General features: G+C 43.8%; 1 protein-coding gene across 11 annotated transcripts in view; it reads right to left on the bottom strand.

The window, feature by feature from the left end:
• The window catches only part of LOC311054406 (ankyrin repeat and SAM domain-containing protein 1A), a 191,247-nt gene that overhangs the window by 68,881 nt on the left and 105,453 nt on the right, over positions 1 to 16,913 (bottom strand). For all 11 annotated transcript variants that reach the window (XM_084070356.1, XM_084070354.1, XM_084070355.1 and 8 more), the window contains 2 exons: positions 8,219 to 8,521; positions 7,408 to 7,718 (listed from right to left, as the gene is read on the bottom strand). In XM_084070356.1, the coding sequence (XP_083926482.1) occupies positions 7,408 to 7,718; positions 8,219 to 8,521 (614 nt within the window). The remainder of the gene's footprint in view (positions 1 to 7,407; positions 7,719 to 8,218; positions 8,522 to 16,913) is intronic.

The following is a 16,913-nucleotide window of genomic DNA, read 5'->3' as shown; positions in this document are numbered from 1 at the left end:
AGTTGCACTGTTCTTGGTGCGTTCTTTTTCTATCAACATAAAATCTGTTCGCCAAAAAATAGCAGATTTATCTGCTATTTTTTGGCGACCGCTCCACCCAGAATAGGGACGCATAAAGTTATTTGCAACCTGTCCTATAATGGAAACAGATATTCTCTTAAGTTTTCCTCGTGATATCCTGTATCTCAGGGAGAAATATTTACATAATTCCGTACCGTAATATGACATTAAATGTAAATAAATGTGTTATAAAGTAACAATGTCAGTCAGGGGTGCCGTGGATGATAAAGTTATTTACAGGAGTGCCCTAAGCCAAAAAAAAAAACGTTAGAGAACCCCTGGTATAGAATACTATATATAATCAATATTTGGTTCTTTTGTCATTTAGTCACAAAAATGTTGACTGTTTATGTGGAAGGTTTGAGGGTCTCTTCTTATTGGGGTCGATTATACAAAATTATTCTAAATCCTTTTTTTGAAAAAACTTATGTTTATATATCAGTGGTTCTCAAACCTTTTCATGTCAAGGACCCCCAACATGATATGCAATTGGCCGCAGACCCCCATCTCAAAATATTTTGTTCCAGGGACCCCCAGAAGCAAAGATTTTAGTTATAAATGTTCGCTTATAAAAAACACATATATTCAAAGATTTGGACACATTTTCACGTTTTTTCAAAAATAGCAGATCTACAAGCTCATAGCGCGTAGATCTGCTATTTTTGAATAGCTCAAAGTGTAACATAATGCTTTTCAGCTCAAATAAAAAAATTAGACAGATGCGTTCCAGGTCTTAATGGGTTAACAACTCAACTCATTAAATATAATAATTTGGTCCGCACCCCTTGGGAAGTTTTTTCTATTTGTTATTTTTTTTGTCGCTGTATATTTGAATATAAGTGACATAGTCCTCTGCCTAGGAGCAGGTAAGTGTCTTGCTCAGGGACACTATGACACATTGCTGAGGCATGGAATCAAACCTGGGACCCTTTGGCCAGGCAGGCTCTCTAACCATTCAGCTATGGCCGCCCCCCCCCCCATAGCTGAATGTGAAAACAAAACAATCCATGTATTGTGTAGACTATAGACGCTGCCTCCTTGGCAGACTATACGACAGCGTCTCTGAACTAAAAATGCTGTCGTCTACATTCATTCACAAACCACTGGCACCGCTGAAGGGAAATGCTGCTGAAAAGTGTTTATAGTGCCTAAAGAGATGCTAAACAAAGCTACTGGCTTCTCTGTTCAAAATAGGCAACTTTGGTGTAAGAGTCAGCCTCCTGTCGACAACTATGACGAAAAATCTTTTGTCGGCTGCCTTTTTGAGTGGTGCCAGCCACTCCTACACTTGACCGTGTGTGTGGGTCTGTCTGTCCGTCCGTCCGTCCGTTTGAGCACGGCCTCAACAGCTGCAGCTGATTGCAACACAAGGATGTAACCAGTTACACTAATTCAAAGGCACCACTCTCTTCACACTGGGTGTGATTTTTTCAGTGATGAAAGCTTAACAAAAACTAAATGAAAGCTAAGCTATGGCGTCTGTATCATTGGTTCTCAAAGTGGGGTCCGGGGACCCCCAGGGGTCCTTGAGGGAGTTCCATGAGGTCCCCAGATATATGATAGATAGTTAGGAACCAAATTGACCCATGGGTCTGTAACTCAGAGAGTGTACAAATGGAACCAAATGGACCCTAAAGGGTCCATTTGGTTCCATTTGTAGACTCTCAGAGCTAAATTAAAATTGATTTTACAATAAATATTGGGGTCCCAGAGATAGAAATGCGATTAAATGGGGGGTCCGTAGCCTAATGCATGTCAAACGTGGGGGTCCTTGAAATTAAAATGGCTTCTCTTATTCACCTGTTTCCTAGGATGTGTGTGTTTCACTTCTTGTCGATTTGATCCAATGAAATCCAATGAAACTGGTCAGATGACCAGTGATATCCAATGAAATCGACAGGAAGTGAAACACACACAAACAGGTGAATAGGGGTCCCTGGCATATCTTTTCAAATGGGGGTCCTTGACATGAACATGTTTGAGAACCACTGGACTAAATGCATTGACAATTCCGTCAACAAACTAGATGAAAAGGTTATGAAAATCCAGTAGAACTAAGAGTCATTCATTTTATGAAAAAACAATAAAAGTTACAACCATATGGGTAAGGCAGTTTCTTCATTGAACGGGGTCTACCAGGAGTCTGTAACTTGACACCTTCCTTTTTCCCCTCTAACACCAAACCTCTTTGCCGAAAATAGCAGATCTACAGGGGTGGCCTGGTGTCTGGTGGGACGGTGAAGGTCAGACCATCAGTTCTGACCTCAAAACACAGCCACGGTATCCATCAGTGGAGTAAAGTAACTTTTTTTTAAGTGCATTTACTTAAGTACTGTACTTAAGTACAATTTTGATGTATTTGTACTTTACTTGAGTATTTCCAATTATTTTACTTCTACTCCACTACATCTGAGAGGCAAATATTGTACTTTTACTCAATTATTTGAAAACCTTAGTTACTAGTTACTTTTCAGATATAAATTATGATATTATGAAACACACAACAAACACGTTAGTCCTAGGCTATTTGAAAATAGCAGATCTACAAGCTCACAACGTGTCACATCACAACGCGTTGTGAGTTTGTAGATCTGATATTTTGAAATATTTTAGTAGTTTTACTTTTGGTACTTTAGGTACATTTTGATGCCAATACTTTTGTTCAAGTAAATTTGGAATTCTGGATTTTTACTTGTAACAGAGTATTTTTATATTGCAATATCGGTACTTTTATTTAAGTAAATAATTTGAGTACTTTTTCCACCACTGATACAAGTATGGTAGAAGCGCGCGAGTGTGTGCGTGCGTGCGTGCGTGCTCCCATCTAGCTTCATCTCTGGGGAGGGCTCAGGTTGGGGTCTAAACCAAAGCCTTGCCAAATGGATCCCGGGCCTGAAGGGAGGATAAAGCTGCCTCTTCTTCCTCCTCCTCCTCCTCCTCTCCATTTTTCCCTCCTCTTCATTTCTCCTTCCTCTCTGCTCCTACCTTCCTCATCCTCACGTACAACCTCAGCCTGTCTCTCTTCCTCTGCAAAGCTTTCAAAGTGCTGAATTGTAGGGGATGGGCTTATATTAATTAAAAACATATATATCGTCTCTGTCTCTGTGGAAACCTTGTATGTCCAAAACAGTTCCTTTTTTAACACATTGGGTGCCAGAATTTTATAACAGATTACATTCGGTGCCAGAAATCTCACCGTTGCGCTGCGCTGTGCTGTTTAACCCATTGAGACCTGAAGCCGATTCTACATGTCTCCTAAATCTCAACAGTTTTCTGAAAAACGTTTGTTTCTATATCAGTGGTGCTCAATCTTTTTCACGTCAAGGACCCCCAAAATGATATGTATTTGGCCGCGGACCCCCATAAAAATATTTTGTTCAAGGGACCCCCCAGAAGCAACGATTTGAGTAAAAAATGTTCGCTTTAAAATATATATATATTCAAAGATTTGCACACATTTTCACGATCTTTCAAAAATAGCAGATCTACAAGCTCGTAGCGCGGCACTCGGTGCCGCGCTATGAGCTTGTATATCTGCTATTTTTGAATAGCCTAAAGTGTAAAATAATGCTTTTTAGCTCAAATCTAAAAATGACACAGTTCCAGGTCTTAATGGGCTAAAGCTGTAGACTCCACGACGAGCGATCCATGAAAAAAAATGCATGCGCGTAGGTTGCGCGATGCTCCTGGCTAAAGCCAGGAACAACAACATGTCTCACGGGGGCACCATTGCGGAGCGATCGCGCATCGAGAACGACTCGTTTTGCCCACTGTAAAAAGTTAAGGAGATACAGAGGTTTTTTTTTAGCCAGGAGATAGAATGGAAGCGGATGGGAGCCAGATTCTATCTGTCCCTTACTTCTTAGAGTGTTCATGGGTGATTCCAGGGTTGCGCTAGCCCCCCCCTTGTGGAAAAAACAAAAAGGTAAGAAAAACGTATATATACGTTTTTTAGGATTGTTGGGACTCCGTAATATTACGGTTTTGGCACTCAATGTGTTACATTATTATTATTTAAAAGCTCACAATGTGTCTCCATGCGTTGTGACCTTGTAGATCTGACATTGACACTTCTTTTTTTTGAGCGACACTCTTGTGTGATGAAATAGAGCATTCATTTAAACAAAAAAATTAAAACAATAAGAACATGGAGATGCAAGGTTTCTGCCTGACAGCAACGCTACGCAACAATGGACTAACATGCTTTATGGGGACAATAAAAATATAGAAATGTGGAGCTCCAGATTTGTTAAGACAGGGTTGCGTAAGAGTTTGGAGCAGCGGAAAATCACGAAAACATGAACATTCTGTGAACGGCGCCGAGCCAAAACGCTATTATTTATCGTCTCTGTCGGGGTGGAAACCTCACATGTCCAAAACTGTTACTTTTCAGGATTCAAATTCAAAAGCGTCAACATTAGCAGATCTACAAGCTCGAAACGCGGCGCGAAGCGACGCATTTCGAGCTTGTAGATCTGCTACTTTTGATGCTTTATATAAGTACTCTGTTACAAGTAAAAGTCCGGAATTAAAATTGTACTTGAGTAAAAGTACAAAAGTATTGGTATCACAATGTACTTAAAGTAAAAGTACTAAAATGTTTGAAAATAGCAGATCGACAAGCTCACAACGCGTCGCATTGCGACGCGTTGTGAGCTTGTCGATCTGCTATTTTCAATTAGGCTATTTTCAAATAGCCTAGGTATAACATAGGGCTGAAGTGGTTAATGTATGTTTTATAATGTAATCATTTATATCTGCAAAGTAACTAGAAACTAAAGTTTTCAAATAATTGTAGTGGAGTAAAAGTACAATATTTGCCTCTGAGATGTTGTGGAGTAGAAGCAAAAGTGTTGACAATTGGAAATACTCCCGTAAAGTAAAAGTGCCTCAAACCTTTACTTAAGTACAGTACTTGAGTACATGTACTGTACTTAGTTACTTTATACCACCGACCACAGGCCAATGCTGTGTGATCAAAAGCCATTTCTAAATTCTTAACCACACCAGTCCCCCTCTACACCAAATCCCTTCGCTGAAAAATAGCCGATTTACAGACGCGTTTTGAGGCCAATACATGTTCTTTCCTGATGGTAGGTGTCGTTGTGAGTACTGGGAGCTGATGGTGGGTGTCGTTGTTCAGCTGATACCAACAATAAGCTACTCCAAACGTCCTATTAACTTAATTTAAAAGGCTGTCCGTGAGACCTACAAAGTACAGACACACTCATAACCTCTGATTCATTTGTGACTCATAGATTTATTTTCCTGCTCCACTGTGTATTAGGTAATATTATGTTGTAATGGGGACAACATTGCATATCATTGCGGTCAGGCACAGACCTTGTATCTCCTCCATGTTTCACTTTATGTACTTTCATAAATTAATTTCAGGGGTCTTCAACATGGGGTCCTGGACCCCTAGGGGGTCCTCAAGAGTTACGACAGGGGGCCACCAAATGTTTGTGTGATAGGATATATATATATATATATATGTATTTTTTTTTTTACATTAACCACTTGAACCCTAGCATTCCTATTCCGACTTTAGCCAAAAAAATTGTTGTGAGCTTTACCAACGGTCTGACACGCGATCATAATATATATAAATGTTCTGTGGCCAGTGGGGGGGGGGATACATGCATTTTTGCCAGATATGGTGCCTGCAGCCTGGTTGCGATGGTGAAAACTACCTCAGGCGCTACGAGCTTGTAGATCTGCTATTTTTGAAAAATCGTGAAAATGTGTGCAAATCTTTGAATATATATATATTCTTTTAAAGCGAACTTTAAGCGAATTTTAACTCAAATATTTGCTTCTGGGGGTCCCTGAAACAACATATTTCCACGTAGGGGTCGGCGGCCAAATACAATATAATTTTGGGGGTCCTTCAAATGAAAATGTTTGAGCACCACTGATATAGAAACATAGGTTTTTCAGAAATCTGTTGGGATTTGGAAGACATTTGTGGAATAAAGGTATAATATTTAGTGGAGTGAAGGTATAATATTTTCCTCTGAGATGTAGTGGAGTAGAAGTAAAAGTACTGAAAATTGGAAATACTCCAGTAAAGTAAAAAATCCTGAAAATTGTACCTAAGTACAGTACTTGAGTACATGTACAGTACTAGTTACTTTACACCACTGGCTACAGTGGCTCGCTAGCCTCGTCCATTTCTAAGTTTAGCATTTCGAACATTCTAATGCAAACCACCAGACTTCTAAAACACTGGATATAAAGATCAAATATCATAAGTGCTTGTGTATCTCGTCGTGAGCATTATTGTAAACAACACAGACACAGGCGTTTTACTAGCTCACATTTCGGTCTATCGATTCCGCCATCTTGGGTTTCCTCTCGGGGGGTGTGTGTGTGCGCGCGCGTGCGTGCGTGCGTGCGTGTGTGTGTGTGTGTGTGCGTGTGTGTGCGTGTGCGCGCACGGTGAAAACCTTCAGTGTTAATTTAACTCGAATGAACCACACAAATGAAGCCATTACAGACCTGTAACTGTGAGAGTGAACAAATGGAACCAAATTGACCTGTTCCTTTAAGACTGAGTTCCCGTTTACACGACAACGGTCTCTACAGAAAACGGCAAAATAAAGTATCAGCTGTGCCGTCCGTTTAGACGGCAGCGGTGTTATCAGGGGTTGAAAACGCAATAAAGTGAATCCTCCTTCCAGAGTAACCGGCAACGCGGGGTTAACCAGTGTTGCCAGATTGTGCGAGAGATATAAGCAACCAAGTCTATGAAAACTCAAAAGAAGCAACTAGGCTACAGCTATTTGAAAATAGCCGATCTACAAGCTCACAACGCGTCGCGATGCGACGCGTTGTGAGCTTGTAGATCGGCTATTTTCAAAAAAGAAGTTAGAAAAAATAATCTTGAGGAAATAAAAAGAGGTAATTCTGGAACATTTTTAAAACATCTAAACACTTTTAACAACACAAATCTTGTATGGGGGTCCCTGACACAAAATCGTTTCCAAAGGGGGGGGGTTTGTGGACAAATACATAATTTGACATGAAGATGTTTAAGAACCACTGGTTTAAACAACATCAGGAAACAAGTCCAAATAAGCAACTGCACTTTAGAAACAAGCCCAACGTCGCTTATAGTAAGCGGACATGGCAACCAAACAAACAGTTGTGATAGGAAGAACACACCACCTAGCCACCTGGCATGCACACTGCAGCTTTTTAAATCACTGGAGCGTCTTCGTGTAAATACATAATAAGAAGTGTTCTGATCGTTGCCGTGTAAACGTGGCCTGAGGCGTGTTTGTGTGTGTGTGTGTGTGTGTGTGTGTGTGTGTGTGCGTGCGCGTCGTGCGCCCCCCTCCTCACCTCGTCCCACTCGGAGGTGAACGACGGGCTCTTCTCCAGCCTCTTCTTGCCGCCGGCGCTGCAGTTCGAGACCGACTCGCTGCGGCTGCCCAGCCCGCCGTAGTGGTGCGGGTCCTCCTCGGCACCGGGGGGCGACACCAGCAGGTCCGAGTCCGACTTGGACAGGCTGCGGGCCAGCTTCAGGTCGCCCGGGTAAGGGGGTCTCGTCGTCCTCTCCCCCCCGCCCTTGTTGACGGTGGCGTAGATGGCCTTGGGGTCGCAGTCCGTGAGGATGGCGGCCATGCTGGGCCGGCTGCTGGCCGCTGGCGGTACTGCGGCCTGTTTCGGTGGTGGGAAAAAAAAGAGGGGGAAAAGTTGTACTTAAGTAAAAGTATCAATACTGCAACGTAGAGGTACTCTGTTACAAGTAAAAGTCCGGAATTCAACATTTACTTGAGTAAAAGTACAAAAGTGTTGGTAACAAAATGTACTTAAAGTAACAAAAGTACAAAAATAGCAGATCTACAGATTCACAACGTGTCGCGACGCAAGGCGTTGTGAGCTTGTAGATCGGCTATTTTCAAATAGGTATAGAATAGGGCTAAAGTAGTTAATGCGTGTTTTATATTGTAATAATTAATATCTGCAAAGAAACTAGTAACTAAAGTTTTCAAATAATTGTAGTGGAGTAAAAGTACAACATTTGCCTCTGAGACGTAGTGGAGTAGAAGTAAAAGCATTAGAATTTGGAAATACTCCAGTAAAGTACAAATACCTCAACATTGTACTTAAGTACCGTACTTGAGTAGATGACACTTAAGTTACTTTACACCACTGGCCTGTTTGACTTTGGTGGCTCCCTTTGGCTCAGGCGCCGATGACGACGATGGCACCGTCGTTGGCAGGGGTGGCAGGGGGCCCTGGCTGGACGCCGGCGCTGGCACCGGCGTGGCGCCGACGCTCCCTCCTCCTCCTCCTCCCCCTCCTCCTCCTCCTCCCCCCGCTCCTCCTGGCACTCTGAAGGGCTCCTCGCCTCGGCAGTCGAAGACGGGCGACGATCCGTGCAGCAGGCCCGTGAACACCTCCGGGACGACACCTGCCCCGTCCTCCTGGTTCTGGCTCGACGAGGAGTTGTCTGAACGGAGAGAGAGAGAGAGAAATGAGGAGGGGAGAGTGACACAGAGAGAGAGAGAGAGAGAGCGGGGTGTTTTGCGAGGAGGGCTGTGAGATGAACTGGGACTGAAGGGCAGGACTGTGTGCAGCGCAGTGGCTATTAACCCATTAAGGCCCGTGAGTCCGATTCTTTAAAATGTTTTCGAAAATCCTAACAGATTTTGGAAAAAAAATATTTAAAAAAAAAGTGTTTTTTTACGATTTTTCAAAAATAGCAGATCTACAAGCTCGTAGCGCGGCACTCGGTGCCGCGCTATGAGCTTGTAGATCTGCTATTTTTGAATAGCCCAAAGAAATCTAAAAGTGACACAGATGCGTTCCAGGTCTTAACGGGTTAAGAACACACCCACGCAAAAGACACGGGGAACAGGACTGTGATTGTTTCCGAGAGAGAGAGAGAGAGAGAGAGAGAGAGAGAGAGAGAGAGAGACCGACTGGAGGGCAGAGAGACACGCGGAAAGAGCAGGCAGAGAGAGAGAGAGAGAGAGAGAGCGTGCGTGCGTACGGAGGAGAAAGGCGGACCCTGGTCCAAAACGGACCCCGGTAGAATTCCGGAATTCCAACAGCTTGCAACCATCTGACTCGAGTAGTTGCGTATGAGCTCTGTAACGCAGCAGCAGAGCTGCCGCTGCACGTGTGCCGCTCCGCTACACTATACGGGTTGGCTCTGTGCTCTCTGTAATCTCATATCGGTTAATCGTCGGAACGTTATTTTGTGTGTGAGGGGCCAGATTCCTGGCCAAGGACACCGGACCCCCCCACCACCCCCCCCTCGTCTCCCCAAGGGAAAAGGAGAGGGAGAGAAATGAAACAGGATATGAAGAGACTAAGATATTTACTGGACACACACACACACACACACATACAGACGGGCACAACCGACAAACAATACAAGAAGGGACAACAAAAGGGAAGAAAAAAGATCATTTCGACAAGAGGAAGTTACACTCACATTCCTTCAGTTCTTCTGCAATGAAAACAATCCTTTTTACTGAGAGCTGCTGGTGCTGCTGAAACCAATCTGAATCTGGTGGTCCCAGCAGGCCTGCTCTGTCCGTCCGCCCCCCGCCCGTCCCCCTGTCCCCCCCCCCCCGTCCCCTAAAGGAATGAGTGGCGAGTGCAGTGCCACCCCCGTTCGTCCCCAAGCCCCTCTTGTCCCCCCTGTCACTAGTGTCACATCTCCCACAGAGCTCAGAGCAGAGCGGGGAACGAACATGTCCCCAGCCTGTTGTTTTCCTCTCGCTTAAAATAAAAACACCCAGAGGTGGGAAAAAGTACTCAAAATGTTTACTTTAAGTAAAAGTATCGATACCGCAGCGTAGACGCACTCTGCTACAAGTAAAAGTCCGGAATTCAGAATGTACTTGTGTAAAAAGTATCAAAAGTATTGGCTTCAAAATGTAGTTAAAATGTACCAAAAGTATGTATACAAATCTATTGAAAATAGCCGATCTACAAGCTCACAATGCGTCGTGATGCGACGCATTGTGAGCTTGTAGATCTGCTATTTTCAAATGGCTGATATGTATATAGGGCTGACGTGGGTAATGCATGCTTTGCAATAATAATCAATCTACAAAGTAACTAGTAACTAAAGCTTTCAAAAAATTGCCTCTGAGCCTCTGAGAGATGTAGTGGAGTAGAAGTACAATATTTGCCTCTGAGATGTAGAGTAGAGTAAAAAATACCTCAACAATTGTACTTAAGTACAGTACTTGAGTAAATGTACTTAGTTACTTTACACCGCTGGCCTTTGTTTTCCTCTCGCTCAAACCCTAGAAACTCAGCTGACCAGCGGGTGTATATGGTGTACTAGGGTGCCGCTAGTAATTCCCTCTAAACCATATCTCCTCGCTGAAAACAGCAGATCTACATGGTTTCGTGGCGTGACTAAATGAGTAAATGATAGGATCATTTTGGGGGCGAATTGCCCCCTTTAACACCAAAACGCAAACTCACCGACACGTGCTTGGTTCTGTCGTGGGTTTTCGTCTGAAGGAGATGGATGTATGCGACACGCTACTTCTACCAACGTTCCAACAGTATGTCTGTATGTCTGCTAATTCTACCAACGTTCTAACAGTCAGTCAGTCAGTCTGTCTGTCTGTCTGCCTGCTAATTCTAGCTGCTAATGGTAGCTCCCAGAGAGACGGAAATTCACATCACTTGATCCATTCTGTAACAGGACACTCCACCACAATCCTGATAATTAGTCTAGAACGGACACATGGTGTGTGTGTGTGTGAGCGTGTGCGTGTGCGTGTGCTTATGTGTGCGTGTGTATGTGTGTGTGCGCGCGTGGGTGTGTGCGCTCGCTGTTGTCCCCCTGCCAGGGTTGACCGGGTCAGGGTGTTCAGTGACAAGAGAATCTGGGACAGTGATGACATCACGGTGACATCACAGCAGACAACCTGGTGACCTGTTGTCACCAAGAACGTACTTTTTGTCCTTCAAGGAACAGAAGCTTCGACCAGCCAGTATTCAAAGACGAGAGGATGTATGAAAATAGAAGCCTGCGCTGTGCGTGTGAGTGTGTGTGTGTGCGTGTGCGTGTGCGGGCCCTTAGCGCTTAACCTAGATATGACGGCCATGCAGACAGACAGTAGCGTGGCACACATTTATTCTCATGTTTTTATTACTTGGGCTTGTGTTTTTTTCTTGACCACAATGTTACAAATGGCATTCAGATAGCATGCTATTCAAACAGACGCTAGGTTCATTGTTTACCTGGTATCCTATGGTTTCAATGTAAAGATTATTATTTAGTAAATTGTTTAGGTTAGAACAGGGGTCTTCAAAAGGGGGTCCGGGACCCCTAGGGGGTCCTCAGAGCTACTATAGGCGGTCCGCCAAATCTTTGTGTGATAGGATTTAGTTTTTTTTACATTAACCACTTGAACCCTAGAATTCCTTTTCTGAGGGGAACATTAGCCGAAAATAGCAGATCTACAAGCTCTCAACGGAGAGCTTGTAGATCGGCTATTTTTGGCAAAGCGGTTATAGGTGTAGAGGGAAAAAATAGCAGACTGAGTAAAAAAAAACTTTAATATGAAACACAATTTTATACAATATAGAGTAGGGGGTCCCTGCTTCATGTCTCTCTCAGCTAGGGGGTCCTTGCCCTGACAACGTTGAAGACCCCTGGTTTAGACTGATGCTATAGGTTCTTGGTCTAACTGTGATGCTAGTTTACTGAAGGCACTGCACTGTGTACCTTATTGTAAGTCACTCTGGATAAGAGTGTCTGCTATACAGTATGCCTACATCAGGGGTCGGCAAGTAAGTCTGGCCTTACAGTTCGTTGCTGTCCGGCAGAAACCAGCTGACTCCATTTTGACACTTTTGCTTTTTCCCCCCCATAAATCAGGGCCATTGAACACCCTTTAATGAAAAGCATTAAAAAGCGCTTCTGACAAAACCAGCTATTCTCCATTGGATCCTCAAGCTTTCTGCTAAACCAGCTAACTCCACCGGAGTTAGCTGGTTTTGCTGACTCCAGGCCCTTTTGACCTCCAACCGCATTGTGAGCTTGGAGGTCCATTCAGCTGTTCTTATCAATGATGAACAAAACCTCCTAAAGGAGTTAGCTGGTTCCTGCCGGACAGCAGAGATATACAATAATAATAACTATATTGTTATACAAGTCACTACATAAAGATGTGGTATAACAATTGATAGAAAAAGCATGTGGACTCAAATGTTACAGGTGCACAGAAATGCTCACGTAATCCTTTATGTGTAGGCGTCATCCTATAATGTTTCACATGGTAGGAAATTTAGTCCATCAGCGAGTTTCAAGAGAACATTTTATGTGGAGACAAAGTCACAAACAAGTGCTCTTTCATGGTTCAAGGTATCTTAGAACGGAGAGAAACAATGTATCATTTAAGGCAGGCAGGGGTCTTCAACCTTTTCAGGCCAAGGACCCCCTAGCTGAGAGAGAGATGAAGCAGGGACCCCCTACTCTATATTGTATAAAATGTTGTTTCAGATTAAAGTTTTTTTTTTTTACTTAGTCTTTTTTACCTCTACATCTATAGCCTCTTTGCCAAAAAATAGCCGATCTACAAGCTCTCAACGCCTCGCTCTGCGAGGCGTTGAGAGCTTGTAGATCTGCTATTTTCGGCTAATGTTCCCCTCAGAAAATGAATTCTAGGGTTCAAGTGGTTTATGTAAAACAAACTAAATCATATCACACAAAGATTTGGCGGACCCCCTGTAGTAACTCTGAGGACCCCCTAGGGGTCGCGGACCCCCTGTTGAAGACCCCTGATTTAAGGCATGTGAATGATACGTTTTTCGCCCAAAAGTCTCAAGAGGAAAGTCGACAGTGAAAACATAACATTCAAAGAGTGGAAAGAACTATGCGTTCATCACACCTGATTTCATCAAGTCAAAGCTAGTGCTGTCCGTATCCTCCCTGGACTGTCAGTCAGCTATTGTAAATTATTTAGAAGATAATTTGTCGGGCCAGTTATTATCGCTGGCGGGGCCAGTTCTGGCCCAGGGGCAGCCCGTTGCATACCACTGGCCTACATAGTAAATTGTAATTGTAAATTAATTGTGTGCGTGTGTGTGTGTGTGTGTGTGTGTGTGTGTGTGTGTGTGTGTGACAGTGTGTGTGTGTGTGTGTGTGTGTGTGTGTGTGTGTGTGTGTGTGTGTGTGTGTGTGAGAGAGTGTGTGGTTAGGGCAGGGGGATTGTTATGCCCCCACACCCTGCCAGTCATGTGATAAGCAGAGGTATACTGTAGCCCCCCATGCGGTTCCTTAAAGTGTGTTTTAAGGGGTAATTTGCAGCAACGTAGTGAATCCAAACCAACGCCCTGTTTCCTGTTCCCTCCACCAGCTAAACATTACAATTAGGAAAAATGTGTGTGTGGATGTGTTTCTGTTGTGTGTTGGCCTTTAATGTGTGTGTGCGTGTGTGTGTGCGTGTGTGTGTGTGCATGCTCCACCCTGTCCTTGGCAGCTGGTAAGCGTCAACGCCCCAGTGAGCCAATCAGATCGTTTTCCGACCATCTCACGCTGCGTTCCTCGTTAACCCTCTCAGAGCCAACACATCCACACACTTAAAGTAACAATAATAAAAAATAATGATAATAACAATAAATATAGCTACAAGTAGCAATACGGGGGCCAAGCAAAGCAATTTGAAATATATGTCCGCTACTGGTGAAACCTTCCTCATGTCGCCAGTTAAGAAAGACTAGAGAATAGCGAATTAAATTCGATTTTTTTTTTGTCATATTATTTTTCATATTAACACAGTTCAAATTTTGAAGAAGGTTTGTATTATATCAGAAAGCCGTTTTATAGTCATTAAATGGTTACACTTAGATTGTGAACATGCCTCTGTTTGTAAGAGAGTTTCTGTGTGTATTTTGGGGGTTGAACATTCATGTCCAGCATTTGCATAGAGGTTTCGATTGGCCTGGCTAGGCATTGTTCTCCAGTTTCACGCACCAGCGTACCGCCCATAAGTAGCAGCGTTTCATTAATGTTGCTACAGTATCCTTGTTTATTCATTCATTTTTACAGTAATGTTACAGTGTGCAGAAATCCAAAATAGCCGACCTACAAGCTCACAAGGCGTCGCGTTGTGAGATTGTAGATCTGCTATTTTCATGAAACCTGTTTTGTGTATGTCGGACGTTGATTTTAGCGTCAGTTTTGATGCTATCTCTGAATGTGGGCATTAACCAGTGTTGATTTCATCGAATAAAACTATAACGAAAAATGTTGGTCGACTACCTTTTTTCACTGACGAAAACTAAATATAAATGAAATAAAAACTAAGCTATGATGAGATGACTAAAACTAAGACTAAATGTTTTGACAATTTTGCCAACAAATAAAAACTAGACTAAAATGTTAGTGAGGGACTAGTGGAGAAGAGATCCAGTAGAACTAAAAGACAAGTCATTTTGTGTTTGGTTGCGCACGGGTGTTGCGCTCTGAAAATAGCAATCTACAAGCTCAGAACGTGTCGCGCTGCGAAGTGTTTGTAGAAAGCCTTTTGTTGATCAAGCAGTTCATGAAGAACTGAGAGACAAATAAATTCATCCTCACCAGGCCCTGTAGCGGCCGAGGCTAGGGTTTTCTTTGGTGGCATGATGATTCACGCTAGTGTTAGCAAACCACTGCGTGTGGAGTTGAATCAGAATCTGCGGTCCCAAAGCAAATGGCAGGCTAGGTTCCCCAGCTTTATGGGGAGCGTGCCAACCTGAACACCGGCTGAAGACGAGCTTTGCCAGGCTAGCAGCTTGTAGATTCCGTGGTCCCAAGGGAGCTAAGCCGCAGCGGGCGTCACTCTAAAGATCACCGGGGTCTGGATGGAGTATACCCGGATTTTGCAGCGACTGCGTTGGCCTGGTCCTCGGCTAAAGACGAGCCTCGCCAGGCCAGTAAGACCTGCGGTCCTGAGTGATCTTCAGCGGCCCTGTAGATAGTCCCCAGGAACCGAGACACCGGCTCTGGTAGCAGCCTACTGAGATGTTTGTCAGTAGCTCAGGCTACTAACGCCTCCAGATAGCCTTGTCCCGTTGATTCTTCTCACAGTTCATACACACCGAAACTTTAGAGCTGTATCATAAAAGACCATCTGGTCTAAAAATGATATAATCCAGATCTTTAGCAACAAAAACAAAACGAAAATCCAGATATTTAGAGATCTCTAATTAATCAGGTAAAAGCCGACAGGAGCGCGCGCTCTGTGCTGCTGCTGCTCTGTCTGCCAGTGATCATCAGACTCATCATCAAACCTTGTTGCACGTTGCACCTCACGGGTTCTCACCAAAGACTCTGTTCTATTGCCGTTGGTAGTCATGGCTGCCAGTTCCCACCTGATGTCGTGAGGGAGTTCAGAGTGATCCACACGGTACTGAATAACTGCTAGCTTACATAACGTTTTCAAGCTTGGACTTAACTCTAGGATATACAGGTGCGAATCACTGTGTGTGAAGTAATCGTCTCTCCCAAAGAGGATGATGCGATCTCCCACCATGCAACAACAACACTTTGGATAGAACGGTCTCCCCTTGGACGTAACCTTCGTCCAGGAAAAGGTCTCTGGACTGAACTTCCACAGGTAACTTAAGGGCCGCAGGCGACTTAAGGTAAATTCCCCGTTTTCAGGACCAATTATGTACAGCTCTCCATTGTAGGTAAAGGCTGAATGCAACCCGCGTCCTTCTGCAAAAATCTGTGCAGAAGGTGTGTTCAGCCAGCAGTTGGTCTCCGTGTCAAACACTCTGACGTAGCTGTAGTACTGACCCCCCTGGACCGTCCGGCCCCCAAATACAAACATCTTTGTCCCGATGATGGTGGCAGAGTGACATTGTGAAGCAGGTGGTGGAGGTCCTCTGGTGTTAATTAAAGACCAGACCATTGTGGTGGTGTCCAACCTGTAGGTGTCATTAGTGTATCCAGTCTGCCAGTGGTGTCCTCCATGGATAAACATGACCTTCCCCAAGACACAGGCTGAGTGGTTACGCGCCTCCCCTGGAGCAGTCCCTGACACCCTGGGTTTGAACCATCTGTGGGTGTCGACATCAAATGCATAAAGGACGTTGCAGTGAGGATACCCCCCTCCCCAGATGTAGACAATATATTCTATCGGCACAGCTGTGTGGCCCTGATGCATGATACACTTGCCCATCCAACATCCTTTCTCAACGGATCCAGTTCTCAACAGGGCCAATTCCCTCCAGCGTAAAGACACTGTGTTGAAAACGTGGGTAAAAATCCGGGTCCCGTTATCGGGGTCATAATGCTCAATTCGAAAGGCGTACACCTCGTTCTTCACTGCGGTAGCAGCCAAATAGATTCCTTTTGGTCCTCCGTTCACAAGTACCGTCCAGTGGAACATTTCTCACACCGTAAAACTGTTTGGATCTGTAAAGACTCGCTCTGAACAACAACAAACTGGAGTCCTAATGTGCGTGTTTATCGCTTATATTGCTTCAGTGGCACAAATGTCATGCAATGACATTGGCCAATCCACAAAGCATGATGATAGCCTCAGCCTCTTCCGCCCTATTCCTTATATGGGGGCAGCTCGGCCTGTTCCATATATGGGTATATTTTATATTGTCTCTGTCGGGTGGGAAACCTCATACATCCAAAACTGTTACTTTTAGGAGTTAAAAAACAAAAATGAGTGCAGACTATAATTCCCCTTATATAACATTAATGACTTCTAAATCCTAACAGTCTTCTGAAAAACATATGTTGATACATCCCAAAATGATATGTGTCCGCTACTGGTGAAACCTTCCTCATGTCGCCAGTTGAGAAAGACTAGAAAATAGCGAATTGTTTTTTTTTTTTAATTTGTTTTTTTTTCTTTTTTTTT

This window comes from Gymnoscopelus microlampas (genome assembly GCF_963454915.1).
Source record: "Gymnoscopelus microlampas genome assembly, chromosome: 10".
In the NCBI taxonomy this organism is placed as follows: domain Eukaryota; kingdom Metazoa; phylum Chordata; class Actinopteri; order Myctophiformes; family Myctophidae; genus Gymnoscopelus; species Gymnoscopelus microlampas.
This window is presented reverse-complemented; position numbering and strand designations above follow the sequence as displayed.